At 38.0% G+C, this 17291-nt stretch overlaps 1 protein-coding gene across 4 annotated transcripts in view; it reads right to left on the bottom strand.

The window, feature by feature from the left end:
* Pros1 (protein S) overlaps positions 1–17291 on the bottom strand; it is a 70962-nt gene that overhangs the window by 38762 nt on the left and 14909 nt on the right. For all 4 annotated transcript variants that reach the window (XR_009587012.1, XR_009587013.1, XR_009587011.1 and 1 more), the window contains exons 2-3: positions 6240–6397; positions 2678–2702 (exon numbers count right to left, since the gene is read on the bottom strand). Coding sequence is in view for 1 of the 4 variants with exons in the window: in XM_021663676.2 (XP_021519351.1) it covers positions 2678–2702; positions 6240–6397 (183 nt within the window). In the remaining 3 variants the exon portion in view is untranslated. The remainder of the gene's footprint in view (positions 1–2677; positions 2703–6239; positions 6398–17291) is intronic.

Raw genomic sequence — 17291 nt, 5'->3', positions numbered from 1 at the left:
CTCTATATGGCCCTGAAGTGTTAAGACTAGACACTGTCCAAAAAGAATTGACAACCGTGCTCAAATTTGCTCAAAAACTTTCTCTCCTTATAAGGACAGCCCAGCATTAGTTATGGATAATTAAACTACTACTATGTTTACTGTGAACAGAAGTACACATGCCATTTTTTGTAACCACTGCCCCTGTGCACATCCAAGAACAAAATGTGTGACTTTGCTAGAGAAGTTTCGTTCTCTCTTTCAACAGTGGAAATCACTACTTACACATACAAGATCAAATATAAAATTTCAATCAAAAGCATTTTTGTTCTACCTGATGGTTTAAATAAATACCTTCCATTAGAAGAAAGATTAGCAATAAATCTATTATCTATTTCCTTAACAGGCCAAGAGTTCCAAAGTCAGAAAATCTAGCGATGTTCAGCATATGAAAATAGAAACCCTTTCAAATAATTCAAACAACACCAATAACAAAAGCAAAACTGAAAATAGAATCCAAAGTATTGCCAGCTAAGTGTTATGGAACTGGGCCCACATCTCAGAGTCTGGATTTTGTTTTATACTTTAGTCTTCTACCATGTTGCCAAGGAAGTTAAAAAAGAGAAGAGAAAGTTGAATGGAGGCAGAAAAGGAAAATATTAGAAGAGATAAAAGGAGAAAAATTGTTATTTTAGGAACCTCTCTTAATCAAATGGTTCTGCATGAAAACATTATTTATCTTTATTCAAATGTACTGTGATCAAAGAGTATATCTTTTAGACTGCTGTTCCTGAAAAAAAAAAAAACAAAAAAAACACCTCAATACGTGGCCATAAGAAACAAAGTTAACATAACCTTATAATTTTAGTAGCTAAGTGGTATCTTTTTTATTATAAAACATTCAAATTCCCACTAAATATGAGAGGCTGGAATAGTCTTGATAACTTACCTTTCTCAATCACTTCAGTGATGTAAACCCTTGGCTTTTGTTTTAGAAAGTGATAACTTATTATGTTTACAAAAAATACATCTTTTCGTAGATGAGTGCTTTTATCTATTCTCTATCCTTTAAAATGTAAAAGCAAGGAGTTTTGCATAACCTGTGGTGGAACATGTTTGTAGACACAAATAATACCACCTCCCAATTACTGTTCATGGTGCACACTTAAAAGAAAATGTTCAACACTGGTTTTAACAGCTAGAGAAGGAAAGAAAGGACATGGCCTTACCACCCTGAATGCATCCCATCTCATCTGATCATGGAAGTTAACAGAGGTCCGGCCTGGTTAAAACTTGGAAGGAGGAAAGGAAGAGAAAGAAGCAAACAGAAATTGCACATCAGGGGAGAAAAATGAAGAGGACAAAAAAAAAAAAAAAAGACATTACGTTTTATTAAGTCCTTTGCAAACTTGCTGAAAACCCATTCATAGAGGTGAAAAATAGGCTCATAGATGTTGGGAAGCTAAAAATCTTCCTCTGCTCTACAGAGAGCTACTGTAGAACTGACTGGTGTCTTACAACAAGATGAGCTAGAGTGTTGTACAGTTTAGTAAAGTCACCCAATCTCAGCAGGTGGCACAAATAAAGGATCATGACCATCGTGCTCACTAAAAAACCGGGAAGAGCAATCAAGACCTGTTTCTAAAATATTTTGTGCCCAGTGTTCTTGGACTCTTAACCTACTACTTGTCCTAAAAGATAAATACAAATCCATAGCATCATTTCAATATAAGATTCCCTAAAGGGCCAAGTATAAATATCTTTCTCAAAATATCTATGAATTTGCTCCAAGGATACACATAGCAACATATATAACCAAATAAATAAATAAATAATCATATTAAATAACTACTCAAATTCTAGGAGAAATTCATTTAATGACTTAATCATTTATAAGACTGTATTAATAATAGTATCAGACTTCAGTTCTAGATTTTTTCAGTGATTTTCTTTTGATTTCTGGTTGGCTAGAGATAATGGGGTGAAAACAAGCATAGATCAGAGGAATTCTGAAAGAAGAGGGGGAAAGAAGAGCACAACTTTATTGTAAACACAGAGAATCACATGAGAAACAGATGCAAGAATTAGACCCTAGTGTGACCATTTAGAAACAGAAAAGATGATCCTAAATAATAGTAATATGAAACATTTCTACATTTGCTTTAAGGAAACAACCTTTGTTACTTTGAAGTAGTATTTACTTGTGGTCATGTAACCTATATGAGTGTACAAATATTACCACAATGAGAGCCCAGAATGCAAAAGAGCATGAATGGGATATTGCAGGGAGTGATACGATGATATCACAAAGAAAAAAGCTGTAAATGACTTCTACAAATGGCTGAGTGATAATTGTGTACATCATACTATTTGAAGAGATTAGATATCCATCATTTCATGAAAGACAGCCCATGAAAATATATTTGTATATAATGTCTGGGTGTCTGAAGATTAGTGACATCAGCCTAAAGATGTTTTAGAAGAAAGACATGGAAAACTAAATGTTAAAGTAAAACAGAGCAAAAAGCCATTCCAAATTAATCTACATGACACTAAATATGAGAGCATCATAGGTCTTGTATCTTCCCAAGGATGATAAAATAGTTTAGGACACGTATATCAGCAGAAAATGAGGTTTGAACATATCTAAGTTCCCTTCAGTTTCCAAGATTTTATGAAACAGATACTTAGAACTTACCTAAATATTTTGGATAAAAATAATCCTAAAAAAAGAAAACAAAAAAATGAATATATTAAAAATCCTAAATTTCACCACAGAGTTAAAGATTAATTTTCTAGTTCATTTTTAAATTAACATAAAAATAAATTATGTTCTGTGTTTTCACATCCTAATTTTTTTACAAGAATAGATAGATAGTCAATACTTGACAAGAATATATCCCTGGGTTTAAAACACTACTGTATAATTAAATATCATTTTAAAGCATTTAATTTGAAAAGGTGGTACTTAAGATGATAAATAGAACAATGACCTCTTTTTATAATCCTCTAATTTTTCCATGGTGATTAAACATCCATTTGGTATACATTTTTGTTGATGATGTCTCTCTACATAACCCTGGCTACCCTGGAACTCACTGTATAGATTAGGTTCACCTCAAACTCACCATCATCCACCTTTGTCTGCCTCCTGCAGGCTGGGATTAAAGATTTGTGTCATCATCCCTGGCCTTAATTTGATATATTTTATACCATGATGATTATCTACGTCAAGGTCAACAATGAAAAAATTTGAAGGAAACTCAATTGAACACTTACCTTAGCTATAAAGCACATGTAACACCCTCCTTATAAAGTGGTAGGTACAAAAAGTAGTGATCAGAATGTGGACAAAGGAATGTATTTTATTAAGGGGAAAATAGTATAAATGTCTTATAGTAAACTCGTAATATATCAAACATGTAGCATAAATAATACAAGAATATTTTGTGCGAAACCAAAACTTATGCACAAAAAAATATTTAAAGTTCCAGCTCAGTCAGCAGAACATGGCTTTTTCCAGCTCAAATCCCTCACTCTTTCCTCCTGTCACATATAAACCTGCACAACAGGTTTCTACTGGCTTATGAGAAAGGGGCCTGACACTGAATCATTCAGACAATAGTGTTGTTTGCAGCAGATCCAGAACAATAAGGAGAGATAAATGGGGTTCAAGAATTGGTGATATGCTGATGAGAAGAATATTTTAGAGACAGTGAAGAGGTAAGCAAGAGAGTAAACACTGTGAATATTGACTAAGGGTATGAGGAATGCGGACAGAGAGTGGGTAGAATTGTCAGCAAAGCCAATTTGAGGCAGGTGAAGAAACATGAATGAGTTTTCCTCCTCCATCTTCTTCCCTTTTCATTCTTTGTTCTATCTCCTTTTCTCTTCACAGGCTGATCTCAGAGCAAAGGTACAATTCAGAAATATACACTCAAGTGTTCATGGATGACATAATCATGTGCCATGAACGCTAACAACATTCTATCAAAACCATTGAGTAGATGAGGTGGACAGGCAAAATAAAATGGAAGAATTGATCATTATTAGAGGGAGGTGGTGTGTTGGGACTTATTGTATTGTTTGCTCTACTTTTAAAAAATTGTTCATACTGGGAAGAAATACATGTATCTTACAAATAGCATATTCTTTCTAGGAGTACTTGGACACAGTCCTTTCTAGTATGAAAATGTAGCGTGGAATACATATGTAAAATGCTATACAATAAGAAAGTCTAATACATCATGCAGAATAGAAAATTTTGTATTATTAGTGTTTGTGCTGGCTAATTTTATGTCAACTTGACACAAGCTAGAATCATCTGAGAGAGGGGAACCTCAACTGAGAAAATACTTCTTTAAGGTAGGGATGTAGGCAGAACTGTAGGACATTTCCATAATTAGTGATTGATGGAGGAGGTCCCAGCCCATTGTAGGTGATGGCACCCTGGGGATGGTGGCCCTGGGTTCTATAAGAAAGCAGGCTGATGATGGAAACAGATGCAGAGACCCACTGCCAAACAATAGGCTGAGCTCTAGGAGTTTTGTGGAAGAGTGGGAGAAAGGATTGAGGCAGCCAGAAGGATCAAGGACACCACAAGAAGACCTACAGATTGAACTAACCTGAGCTTGCATAAGCCAGACCTGGACCCCCTACACATATGTAGCAGATGTGCAGCATGGTGATCATATGGGTCTCCTAATAATGGGAGTAGAGCCTGTTTCTGACTCTGTTGCCCACCTTTGGCTCTCATTCCCCTAGCTAGGCTGCTTTGTCTGGCCTCAGTGGGAGAAGATGTGCTTAGTCCTGCTTTGACTTTAAGTGCCAGAATGGGTAAGTATCCATTAAGGACCTCCCCTTCTCTGGAAAGGAGAGAGGGCAATGGGGGTGAGGAAGGCATGAGAGCGGGACTGAAAGGAGAGGAGGGAGATTGTAGACTGATTAAATAAACAAAGGAAGGAAGGAAGGAAGGAAGAAAGGAAGGAAGGAAGGAAGGAAGGAAGGAAGGAAGGAAGGAAGGAAGGAAGGAAGTTGGTTGAGCAAGCCATTAGGAGCATTCCATAAGCAGCACTCCTCCATGCCTCTGCATCAGCCCCTGCCTCCAGGTTCCCACCTGGTTTGAGTTCCTGCTTCGCTTCCCTAAATGGGCTGTAATTCAGGATATGTAAGCCAAATAAACCCTTTAATCCCCAAGTAGATTTTCCTCATGGTGTTTTATCACATTTGGTCCCAATTATAAACAGATTAAAAATTAAATGTTGGGTATTTGTATAAAATTTCTTCTTTGAACCAGTCAGACCCATATATGGATAGAAAGGGCTACAGGGATAGTCACAGAAAACACAAGTAGCTACAGTTTGGGACGAATTTTGTAACTGTGGACAAAGTGTTCTTGGTCATTATCACTCAGCTATTGTCATGGCGCTGGGAGCTGTCGCAGAGGCATAGGAGAAGTCTTAGACAAGTCATCTCACTCTTTTCCTCCAGATTATACATTCATCTCAGGAAAGATATCTGAGAAAACGCTAAAGAGTGTGAGATTTAGACTCTCAAGCTGACGCCGCTTCTTGGAGGTATTAATGCTACTCTTGCTAGCTACAGGCATGGCTACAGAACGCACTCCCCTAAAACACAGAGTGGGCGGTCAGCCCCATGTGGCCGTGTGATAAGTCTTTATGGTTACGTTTGGGGGATGGATAACTTGTAAATTCTTATACACTGAAGATTACTGCTGGTTTTCAGTACCCTAGGGAAAGTTTACAAAGATTATAAAGAACACTCTGCATTCATGACACTGTACATGGTAGTTCCAGTTCTAGTCCTCATTTCTAGAAATTTCTAAAGATAATGAAGTTGTGCACACCAACCTATAATCCCAGTACCTGGGAGACTGCAGCAGAGGCAGGAGGATAGTGAATTCCAGGCTAGCTTGGACTATAAATAAGAGACTACCTCATGTAAAATTAATCAACCAAACAAAATAAGTGAGAAGCACAGTGATGATACAAGTACACATGGTCACTTACGCTTCCCAGGCGTCTTCACAACACCAGTTGTTGATAATGAGACTTAAGGAAATCTAATTAGGTCAGAGCACCTGTCCTTGGCAGTCCTCCTAAAGTGTCAGTGCAACTCAGAGAATGAGCTACAAAATCTTTAGCTCTCAAACGGAACCAAGGAGACTTAAGCAGGCGACGTTCAGACTGTAACTATACATATCTAGATGTGTGGACTTGACAGCTTCCATGAATTCTCACCGTTTCGGGATTATTTTCAAAGACCTCCCTGGCTTCCTCTTTATTGCAGAGTTCTTCGATGCATTCTCTTTCGAGATTGCCCTTTTTAGTTTCTTCAAGCAAGGAATTTGCACGGCGCTTCCTCACCAGGACTTGTGAAGCTCGTTCCTTTGACAAAACTGTAGAAATGTAAGCTTATATAAGTAAAAGTATTCATTTCCCCCCAAAGATATATCATCTTACTAAACAATAAAAGCTGAAATAATTTTCTGCCTATGAAATGTACACCATTTAAAACTGATAGACTGGATCTCAGAAATAGGTAGGTACATAAGCCATTTGGTTAACAGCTCAAGCAGCAGATTCAGCACATGTCTGTCTGTACAGTGAGACACTACTGTTTTAACATGATCTATACAAATTATCCAGTTCATGCTTGAAGCCAAACACACTAGATGATATTCATTATTTCCTTTAACTATGTCTATGCCATGCTGAAATGAGGTGTCAAGAACCTGAGATACCGCCTTTAAAGCAAGAGTAACAAACTCTCAATTTTAGTGGAAAATGTTTAGTGGAAAATGCCTCTATGGAGGCAGAGAATTACAGATATGAAGTTTGAACAGCCATGTGAGAGCTATCCTTCATATATCTGGCAAAGTAAAAACTAGGGAAGAAGGAAATTTGATTAGCACACAGTAAAGAAGGCAAATAGAAAAGAAAAGTAACTTTGGTTACACACATGTAACCAAATGTAACACAGATGATTAACAACAAAAGTAATAACCAACTTCGGTGGTAAGTTTGAAAGAAACAAATTGCAACCACAGTTTTTAAGTCATTTTTGTAAATTAAAAAGGCCAATTAGAAAAGAATGTTTGCGAGGCTATATACAAAAATCACTTAATATAATAAAGAAAATAACATAAATATTGTTGTAAGAGCAAAAAAGTAGAAACCAAGCAGACATGTGAGGAGGAATATATTAAACAATATGCTATAATACTGGTATCAAGGAATAACAGAGAACTTTAAAAAGAAAGCAGTCTTAGGTAACTACCTCCAAAACAAAAATTAAAATGCAAATTTTAGGATGCTATTTCCTCAGCATAGAAAACTTTTACACACAGCAGCAGCAGCAGCAGCCCAAATTGCAAGTATATAAATATTATGTGGACAAATATATAGAAAAAAATTGAAAATATTCTTAAACTTCCATACCAATTATATTTGGAGAAAACTTTTATATAATATTAGTATGCAGAATAGACTATAGTTTTTAATGAAAAATTTTCAAGCATAAATAAAATCTACAATTTTTTTAGGTTTTATGTATAAATAATTCTTTTTGCTATGAAGAGAAGCAAATGTATAAACAGATGGGTTTATTTCATATCCCTGTCTCGTAACTATAATAACAATAGATACTCAAAAGCTCGACAAAAGGAAGAGGTAAAATGAACATAGCTGATTGATAGGCAGTCTACTTGAACAACTAGGAACTCTTTCAAGTGTGAAATAAGTAGCCGAGCACAGCGGTGCACACCTTTAGTCCAAGCACTCAGGAAGGCAGAACTGCGTGGATCTCTGTGAGTTTGAAGCCAGCCTGGTTTACAAATCGAATCCAGGACAAGCAAAGCTATACAAAGAAACCCTGTCTCAAAAAACAGTGAAATAAATTAGAGCTATAATAGCAGGGTACACATAATCTGATTGGGGGAAGGTGAAAATAGGGGACCTCTGATCAGGGATAGGGGAGTGAGACAAATACAGAGGGAGAAATAAACAGTAAGGATATCTGAAAAAGTCATAATAAACATTATTAACTCTTTGCCTAAAAATAGTATATTTCATGAAAACATATAACAGATTTAAAAACAACAAAAATAAGAAACAACCAACACCAAGTATGAGAAGCCCTCCTTTGAATTAATGATCAAAGTTGTCCAAGAGACTCCAATAGCATTACAAACGATTGGTATTGCCCTTGGTCTGTCCCCAAAGGTGAAAGTTAAATCCCTATTGCTGAAGACATTATGCAGTTTAGACACAGGACCCATAGACTCCTGAAGAGGAACTGGCAAGTATTCCTCCTCTCTGAGGGCTAGCTTTTATGATTCCAGAAGCTTCCAAAGGAGGGAAGAGAGCAACAGTCCTACTCAGCTATTATGCCAATAAACCACAATAACAACCACCATGGGAAGATGACCCTAAACATGGAATAGTGACAAGTATACCATAGCAGTGACCCACAGGTCTCTAATTGGACCTAAGGCTTCTTCAACAAGAAAGAAACAAAGCCTGGTATCATGCCAATTACCCAAGGGTAGCAAAATCATGGATCTTAGAAGAGAACCTTTAACCACCACTTTACTAACCTAGCATAATCTATAACAGCATTCTAAATATTTGTCCTTATACACACCAATCATCAAAGAAACTTCTCATTGCAACACATAGAGACTATTATAGAAAACCACAACTAATCCAAATGCAGACTGTGGAACCTAGTCCCAATCGATATACCCACCAGGCAACTTCAGCACCTAAGGCTCAGGGAACATTGTGGAAAACGAGGTGGAAAGATTGTAAGAACCAGAGGATCAGAGTTTGCCTTGAGATTGTGTCTCCTAGCAATGTCAGAAAGTACATCCATAAAGTTTCATCAACATCACTGCCTAAACATGACCTGAACAAGGATAACAATAGTCATCCCAAAGTGGCGGGGGGGGGGGGGGAGTCCCAAGAGACCTCAACCCTACATAAAGAACTACAGACAACTAATGCTGAGCATGACAAAAAACACTCTGTCTCCTCAAAGACCACACTAATTCGTTATCCAATATCAAATGGTTAGCAATGAAAACATACATACAATAACATTATACTGGCAAAACTGGTTATACTTTGGAATATATAGGTATATACATGTAACAATATTTACTAAAAAGGTAGGGAGGGATTGATTTTTGAAGGAGAAGGGCATATGGGAGGGTTTAGAGGGAGGAATCAAGGAGAAGTGGTTTTATTTTAAGATCACAAAAAAAAGAAGTAATAAAAATAACTGACATATGTAATTCTGCTTTAGGTCTCTACTTTCCAAAAACAGAAATGTAAAGGCGAGAGCAAAGTAAATAGTTTGGGTTTTATTTATAACTCTTATCTCTTGCTATTTCATCACCACTCATTAAAAGATAAAGATTCAAACAAGGCTTTGTGTGCATGAAGGATAACAGTGAACTGCTATCTGCCAAGAGGATTACTAGCTGATAAATGGTGGCAATGTCAATAATTCATGTTCTACTTGAGCAGCTGCTTTGCTACTTGCGTTTAACCACACTATTTTGTAATAAATATGGCAAAAATGTCGAATTTCTGAACTTCACGGCAAATACGTAATTCTGTCCAAAGAAAATTGTAATATTTTATTTTTATTAATTAGAAGAACGAAAATTTTGGCTCAATACCAACAAAAAAAACCAATCAAGGTTAAATAGATTTTTAAAAGACATAAATATTCACTCTACAGCAATTCTTCCATTAAGAATCCTTAGTCATCAGGGAAATGCAAATCAAAACGACCGAGATTTCACCTTACACCCATCAGAATGGCTAAGATCAAAAACCCAAGCGACAACACATGCTGGAGAGGATGTGGAGAAAGGGGAATCTTACTCCATTGCTGGTGGGAATGTAAACTTGTACAACCACTTTAGAAATCAATCTAACACTTTCTCAGACAATTAGGAGTGGTGCTACCTCAAGATGCAGCAATACCACTCCCAGACATATATCCAAAAGATGCTCAAGTATACAACAAGGACATTTGCTCAACCATGTTTGTAGCAGCTTTATGTGTAATAGCCAGAAGCTGGAATCGACCCAGATGTCCAACAATGGAGGATACAGAAATTGTGGTACATTTACACAATGCAATACTACTCAGCAATTAAAAACAAGGAAATCATGAGATTTCCAGGCAAATGGTGACATCATCTCGAGTAAGCTATCCCAGAAGAATAAAGACACAAATGGTATATACAAATGGTATATGGATATTAGACATATAATACAGAATAATCATACTCAAATATGTACACCTAGAGAAGCTAATCAAGGAGGACCCTGGGTAAGATGCTCAATCTTCATTCAAAAAGGCAAACGGGACAGACATTGGAAGAGGGAGAAAACAGGGAACAGGTCAGGAGCCTACCACAAAGGGCCTCTGAAAGACTCTATCCATCATGGTAATAAAACATATGCTGAGACTCATAGCTAAACTTTGTACAGAGTGCAGGGAATCTTATGAAAGAAGTGGGAGATAGAAAGACCTAGAGGGGATAGGAGCTCCACAAAGAGAGCAACAAGATAAAAATATTTAGGCACAGGAGTCTTTTGTGAGACCGATATTCCAACCAAGGACCACGCATGGAGATAACCTAGTACCCCCACACAGATGTAGCCCATGGCAGCTCAGTGTTCAAGAGGGTTCCCTAGTAATGGGAACAGGGACTATCTCTGACATGAACTCAGTAGCCCGCTCCTTGATCACTTCCCCCTGATGGGGGAGCAGCCTTACCAGGCCACAAGAAGACAATGCAGGCAGTCTTGATGTGACCTGATAGAGTAGGGTCAGATGGAAGGGGAGGAGGACCTCCCTTATCATTGGACTGGGGGAGGGGCTTAGAAGAAAAAGAGAGAAGGAAGGTGGGATTGGGAGAGGATGGGGGAGGGGGCTACAGCTGGAATACAAAGTGATAAATTATAATTACTAAAAATAAAATTTAATTAAAAAAAGAACACTAAACATGTCATCTACCCAGTAAGATGGCTCAGTGGGTAAAAATACTTTATATGTATATAAATCTAATTATGTGAATTGACCTGACTTTGATCCCAGGAATATATATATATATATACATGCACACACACAATCAAAATAATGTTTTAAAAAGAATACTAATCTTGGGCTCAGGGTATCTCACAGAAGATAGGGGCAGAAAGAATATAAGAGCATGACCTTGGGTAGAAGGGCCGTAACATGCTGTCTTAGGAGCATGACATGACCAAGTCACTCAAGGAAGTAAAGTAGAGGGAGTAGTCTATGTAGGATAATGTTCTATGTGACAATCCAAGTCATATACAATTGACAACTTCAGCTGTTCCCTTGTGTAAATATTACCACATTGATTTTAGAGGGGCCTGAGGAGTTTCCATACCACCTATTGCATTTAATTCTGACCAAATTAAACTTGGTCTGGGCAAGGATTAAAGTACATAGATCACAAAATACAGAGGAAGGGGTGGGGTTCCACCTCTGAGGCTGAAGAGAAGCCCTTATCCCAGCTGGGTAGAAACTTTTGGGGAGGAACTTTTACATTACTGTAGGCACTGAGTCCTATCAGTGAGGCTGATAAACTCTGTGCTCCAGTGAACTTTGGTGGAATCATGCCTCAGTTTGTCCTTGGGACATTAGGAAGAAGAGAGATAGAAACTGTCAGGTCTGTCAGGAACAAGGGATTTTTGCAACAGATCTACAAGGACCTCCCCTATCAGTGGACTGGGGAAGGGGCATTGGGGGAGAAGAGGCAGGGTGGGTGGGATGGGATGGAGACTAGGGAGGGGGTGACAGCTGGATACAAATTGTGGTAAATAATTAAATAAAAACACAGTAATTAAAAAAAAAATCAGTGATGGCCACAGGAGGGGCTCATTGTGCCATCCTGAGTAGGAGAGGCAGCCACTAGGGAGAGGAAGTCATTGTTTTCAGTGCTGAAGCCACTTGGTGAAGATTCAGTGACTAGCTCCCCACCCAGGTTTGCAGGGGCAGCCCTAGCCAGTGAGTGATGAAGCAAAACAAAAAGACATACAAGTGGGATGGAGACTTGCTGGGAGTAAGTCAAGAGCAGGTTATTGAAGTGCATGTGGGTTAAGAAAGGATGGGAAATGAGTGTAAGCAAATATATATATTGTGTGTGTGTATGAAACTGTGAAAGAATTAAATTAAAAATATTAATCTCATTAGTAAAGACTTTGATATTAATATTTAAAGAAGTACACTGTTAAAGTGTCTTCCCACCTAAAAGCTACTCAATAGTCAGGAGCAAGTGTCAGGTGGAGGAACCTCCAACTTCTGGACCTACTCACCTTCCACTCTTCTACAGCGCTACTGCTTGGATGCCTTGTCTTTATCAAAGATGGCTGTCTCTTCCTTCCTCCAAGCCTGCTTCTCTTTTAGGTTTGCCTCCTGGCCCTTTCCCTGACTCCTATTTACTGGGCATCCTAAGAATGAAAACTGCTCGTGAAAGAATGTGTGTGAGAGGAGAATCTTGGCAGTATTCATATCTGTGTTTGTGATTCAGTGTCACATGTGGGAGGGAGAGATGCTATTCACTGTACAAAAGACAGCCACTCGGCACTTTGATGTTGTTCTTCGCATGGCTCGGCAGGTTAGGTCGCACATGTTCCTTAAAGCTTAGGAAAGCCGAAGCATCACTAGCACACAACAACTTTGAGTCAATAATGATGACTAGATATAAAAATTTTTACTTAAAATAATTAGACTTAAACTATAAATATTTTGATTTTTTTTCATAAATATTTCATGAGAGCTCTATTTGGCAGTTGGAGAATGTTTTGAAAATGTGGTTTCTGCAGGAATTAAAAAATGTCCAAAAGCCTTAAGTAGGGTTTTCATCCCCTTAAATTACTGAGGAATTTCGGGAAGGCTTGCTTAGCTCTTTTATAGTGCAATGCTAGGCAGTATGTATCTTTTTTTTTTCCAGAGCTGAGGACCGAACCCAGGTCCTTGTGCTTGCTAGGTAAGCGCTCTACCACTGAGCTAAATCCCCAACCCCAGCCATATGTATCTTATGATTTAATCTAGTCAAAGACAGCATTTTCTTTGAATGAAGGCATTGTACTTGCTTTTCTCTAAATTTTACATTTTTTTAAATATTTTGCATTATGTTACTGAGAAAACATTTCTTCTCATACCCCTGTGCTAAATGTTAGACAATGGTTAAAGAATATTTTGGTGTGTCTAGTTTTATGTTGAGGTCTTTGATCCACTTAGACTTTAGTTTTGTGCAGGGTGATAAGTATAGATCTATTTGCATTTTTCTACATGTAGACTTCCAGTTAGACCAGCACCATTTGTTGAAGATGCTGTCTTTTTTCCATTGAATAGATTTGGCATCTTTGTCAAAAATCAGGTGTCCATAAGTGTGTGGATTTATGTTAGGGTCTTCTATTCGATTCCATTGATCCACCAGTCTGTTTCTATGCCAGTACCATGCAGTTTTTAGTATTGTTGCTCTATAGTACAGCTTGAGATCAGGGATGGAGATACCTCCTGAAGATCTCTTACTGTAGAGAATTGCTTTAGCAATTCTGGGTTTTTTGTTGTTCCATATGAAGGTGAGAATTTTTCTTTCAAGGTCTGTAAAGAATTGTGTTGGTAATTTGATGGGAATTGCATTGAATCTGTAGATTGCTTTTGGTAAGATGGTCATTTTTACTATGTTAATCCTGCCAAGCCATGAGCATGGGAGATCTTTCCATCTTCTGATATCTTCTTCCAATTCTTTCTTCAGAGACTGGAAATTTTTTTCATTCAAGTCTTTGACTTGCTTGGTTAGGTTCACACCAAGGTGCTTTATTTCCTTTGTGGCTATTGTGAAGGATGTTGAGAAAAAAAAGTGGGGAATACCCTTGAACTCATTGGCACAGGAGACAACTTCCTGAACAGAACACCAACAGCACAGGCTCTAAGAGCAACAATTAATAAATGGGACTTCATGAAACTGAAAAGCTTCTGTAAAGCAAAGGATACTGTCCTCAGAACAAAACAACAGTCTACAGATTGGGAAAAGATCTTCACCAACCCTATATCTGACAGAGGGCTAATATCCAGTATATATAAAGAACTAAAGAAGTTAAACAACAAAAAAATCAAGTAATCCAATTAAAAAATGGATACAGATCTAAACAGAGAATTCTCTGCAGAGGAATATCGAATGGCAGAGAAACACTTAAAGAAATACTCAACCTCATTAGCCATCAGGGAAATGCAAATCAAAACCCTAAGATTTCACCTTACACCCATCAGAATGGCTAAGATCAAAAACTCAAGAGACAACACATGCTGTGAAGGATGTGGAGAAAGGGGAACCCTCCTCCACTGCTGGTGGGAATGTAAACTTGTACAACCACTCTGGAAATCAATTTGGCGCTTTCTCAGACAACTAGGAATAGCGCTTCCTCAAGATCCAGCTATACCACTCCTAGGCATATATCCAAAAGATTCTCAAGTACACAATAAGGACATTTGCTCGACCATGTTTGTAGCAGCCTTATTTGTAATAGCCAGAAGCTGGAAACAGCCCAGATGCCCCTCAACTGAAGAATAGATTCACAAATTGTGGTACATCTACACAATGGAATATTACTCAGCAATGAAAATTAAGGAAATCATGAAATTTGCAGGTAAATGGTGGGATCTGGAAAAGATCATCCTGAGTGAGCTATCCCAGCAGTAGAGAGATGCACACGGTATATACTCACTCATATAGACATATAATATAGGATAAACCTACTAAAATCTGTACACCTAAAGAAACTAATCAAGAGGGAGGACTCTTGCTAAAATGCTCAATTCCTACCCAGAAAGGCAAAGAGGCTGGATATCAGAAGAAGGAGAAAAGAGGGAATAAGTCAGGATCCTGACACAGAGGACCTCTGAAAATCTCTGCCCTGCAGATTATCAATGTAGATACTGAGACTTATGGGCAACCTTTGGGCAGAGGAAAGAAGTGGGAAACAGTAAGATCTGGAGAGGACAGGAACTCCATAAGGAGAGCAACAGAACCAAAAAATCTGAGCACAAGGGTCTTTCCTGAGACTGCTATTCCAACCAAGGACTATGCATGGAGATAACCTAAGACCCCTGCACAGATGTAGCCCATGGCAGTTCAGTATCCAAGTGGGTTCCATTGTGATAGGAACAGGGACTGTCTCTGACATGAACTGATTGGCCTGATCTTTAATTACCTCCCCCTGAAGGGGAAGCAGCATTACCAGGCCACAGAAGAGGACAAGGCAGCCACTCCTGATGAGACCTAATTGACTAGGATCAGAAGAAAGGAAAAGAAGTCGTCCCCTATCAGTGGACTTGGGGAGGGGCATGCATGCAGAGGGTGGAGGAAGGGAGGAATTGGGACAGGAGGAGGGAGGGAACCAAGGCGGGGGAGAATAGAAAGTGAGTAAAGTGTAATTAATAAAGAAAAATAAAATAAAATAAATAAAAGAATATTTTGGAAACATAAACTATAAATAAGGGCTTCCAAAGGAAGCCTTATAACCTGATGAGACATATTTTACAAGGATAAAAGATCATAAGATAGGTTTTGTTAGGATTTTAATCTGAGATGTGAAGGAAAAATGCAAAAAGGAAATAACTTTATGTGATGTATGCAAAGGTGACACTAAAACATTTCAATAGCGGAGAGAAACTGGCATTTATTTAGAAGTAGAGGAGACCACGAGTGTCATTTAAAACTGTGACCTTCACTCTGAAACAATTCCGTGACTGAGCAGAAAAAACAAGGTCTGTATTATTTATCTACAACAGAAGTGAAGTGGGTACCTCCTGACTCCAGGATTTAATTATAACTTTAATTTTCAGCCCCTATTCTAGACAGAAACAGAATAAATCACTGTCTCTGTCTTCACAAGGTTGGAGCCTTCGATTAAGTTAGGGAGAGAAGAAGCAGTGAGGGTTAGCTATTCACTCCAAAGAGACAAACTTGTCACCCAGAAACACACAGGCACACACACACACACACACACACTTCTGTTGTCCATTTTATTAATTTATTGGCTTTAGTGGAAAGACAAATGAAGATGCTTTATTTGAAGAGACTTGAAGTTCAGAACTTGGCAAGGTATGATGGAAAGTTTCTCTAGGCCTTGCTGTTCTCCCAACTGCTATGCTATCACTCCATGAACTTAGAACAGGAGCCCCTTTCATAGCTAGATATTTACAGTCAGCTTCCCAGTCATTCTAATCTGCCCATTGGGAACACCAAACCATGACCTGATTTTGAAGTCATGTACCAACGAATGAATGCAAAAAAAAAAAAATTGTCTTTGTTTACTTTGACCTATTTTGTTAAGATGGCATTGGTACTATTAGTCCATTTGGCTGTGTCTGTGCTTATGTCTGGAAAAATAACTGGCTGAGTGTCTGGGAACATCAAAGTCAACTCTGCAGAGTTGGCCGCACTCTGTAGTGTCCCCTCCTTGCAGCCTCCCTCAGACCTCTGAAATCAACAAGTATGAAATGTGCTTAGAAGCGTGTAGGAGCCTGGGGTGCTGCTAGGGGTGGTGCATGCTCTTAGCAGTGGCAAGTCCCCCTGGGCTCTTTCCCCAGCTCACCTAATTAAAAAGAACTCCAAGTTAACATGCAATTTATGAGTTTTGTATGTGATCAAAATACATACTCAAAAAGATTATAAAAAAAAAACCTGCAGTGCTCAATGGGTTGACCTTTGACTCAACATATTATTAGCCTTTATTATATTATTGCACATGCAAATAAAGCCTTTGGAATACTGATTATCTGCTAGATGATTACAATTCAGTATAATTGGTATCTGCCTCTCAGAATTCCCTATGGGATGGCCAAATTCTAATATAAGTTAAGTAAAAATAGACTCAAATGAGAACTTATTAGAGAAAGAAGGGGAAAGGATTGGGATAACGATTCAGAGAGAAAGCCTAATGCAAGCCTGTCATCTCAACACTTGAAAATAGAGGCAGGATCACAAATTTGGGCTAGCCTGGACTACATATTGATATCTTATCTCATAAAATAAAATGAAAGAAAAAAGAAAAGCCAAGAAAACTGACTTGTTTTGGAAAAAAATAGATAATTCACAGAGCTTTAAAAAACAAACTTTAAAAGCTAATAAACATCATCAAAATGACTTAAGACAACACATTCATGAGAGGGGGAAAAATCAAATGTACAATCAAGTCAAACTCACAAAACAACAATGAGAATATCAGAAC

This window comes from Meriones unguiculatus, chromosome 17 (genome assembly GCF_030254825.1).
Source record: "Meriones unguiculatus strain TT.TT164.6M chromosome 17, Bangor_MerUng_6.1, whole genome shotgun sequence".
Taxonomy (NCBI): domain Eukaryota; kingdom Metazoa; phylum Chordata; class Mammalia; order Rodentia; family Muridae; genus Meriones; species Meriones unguiculatus.
This window is presented reverse-complemented; position numbering and strand designations above follow the sequence as displayed.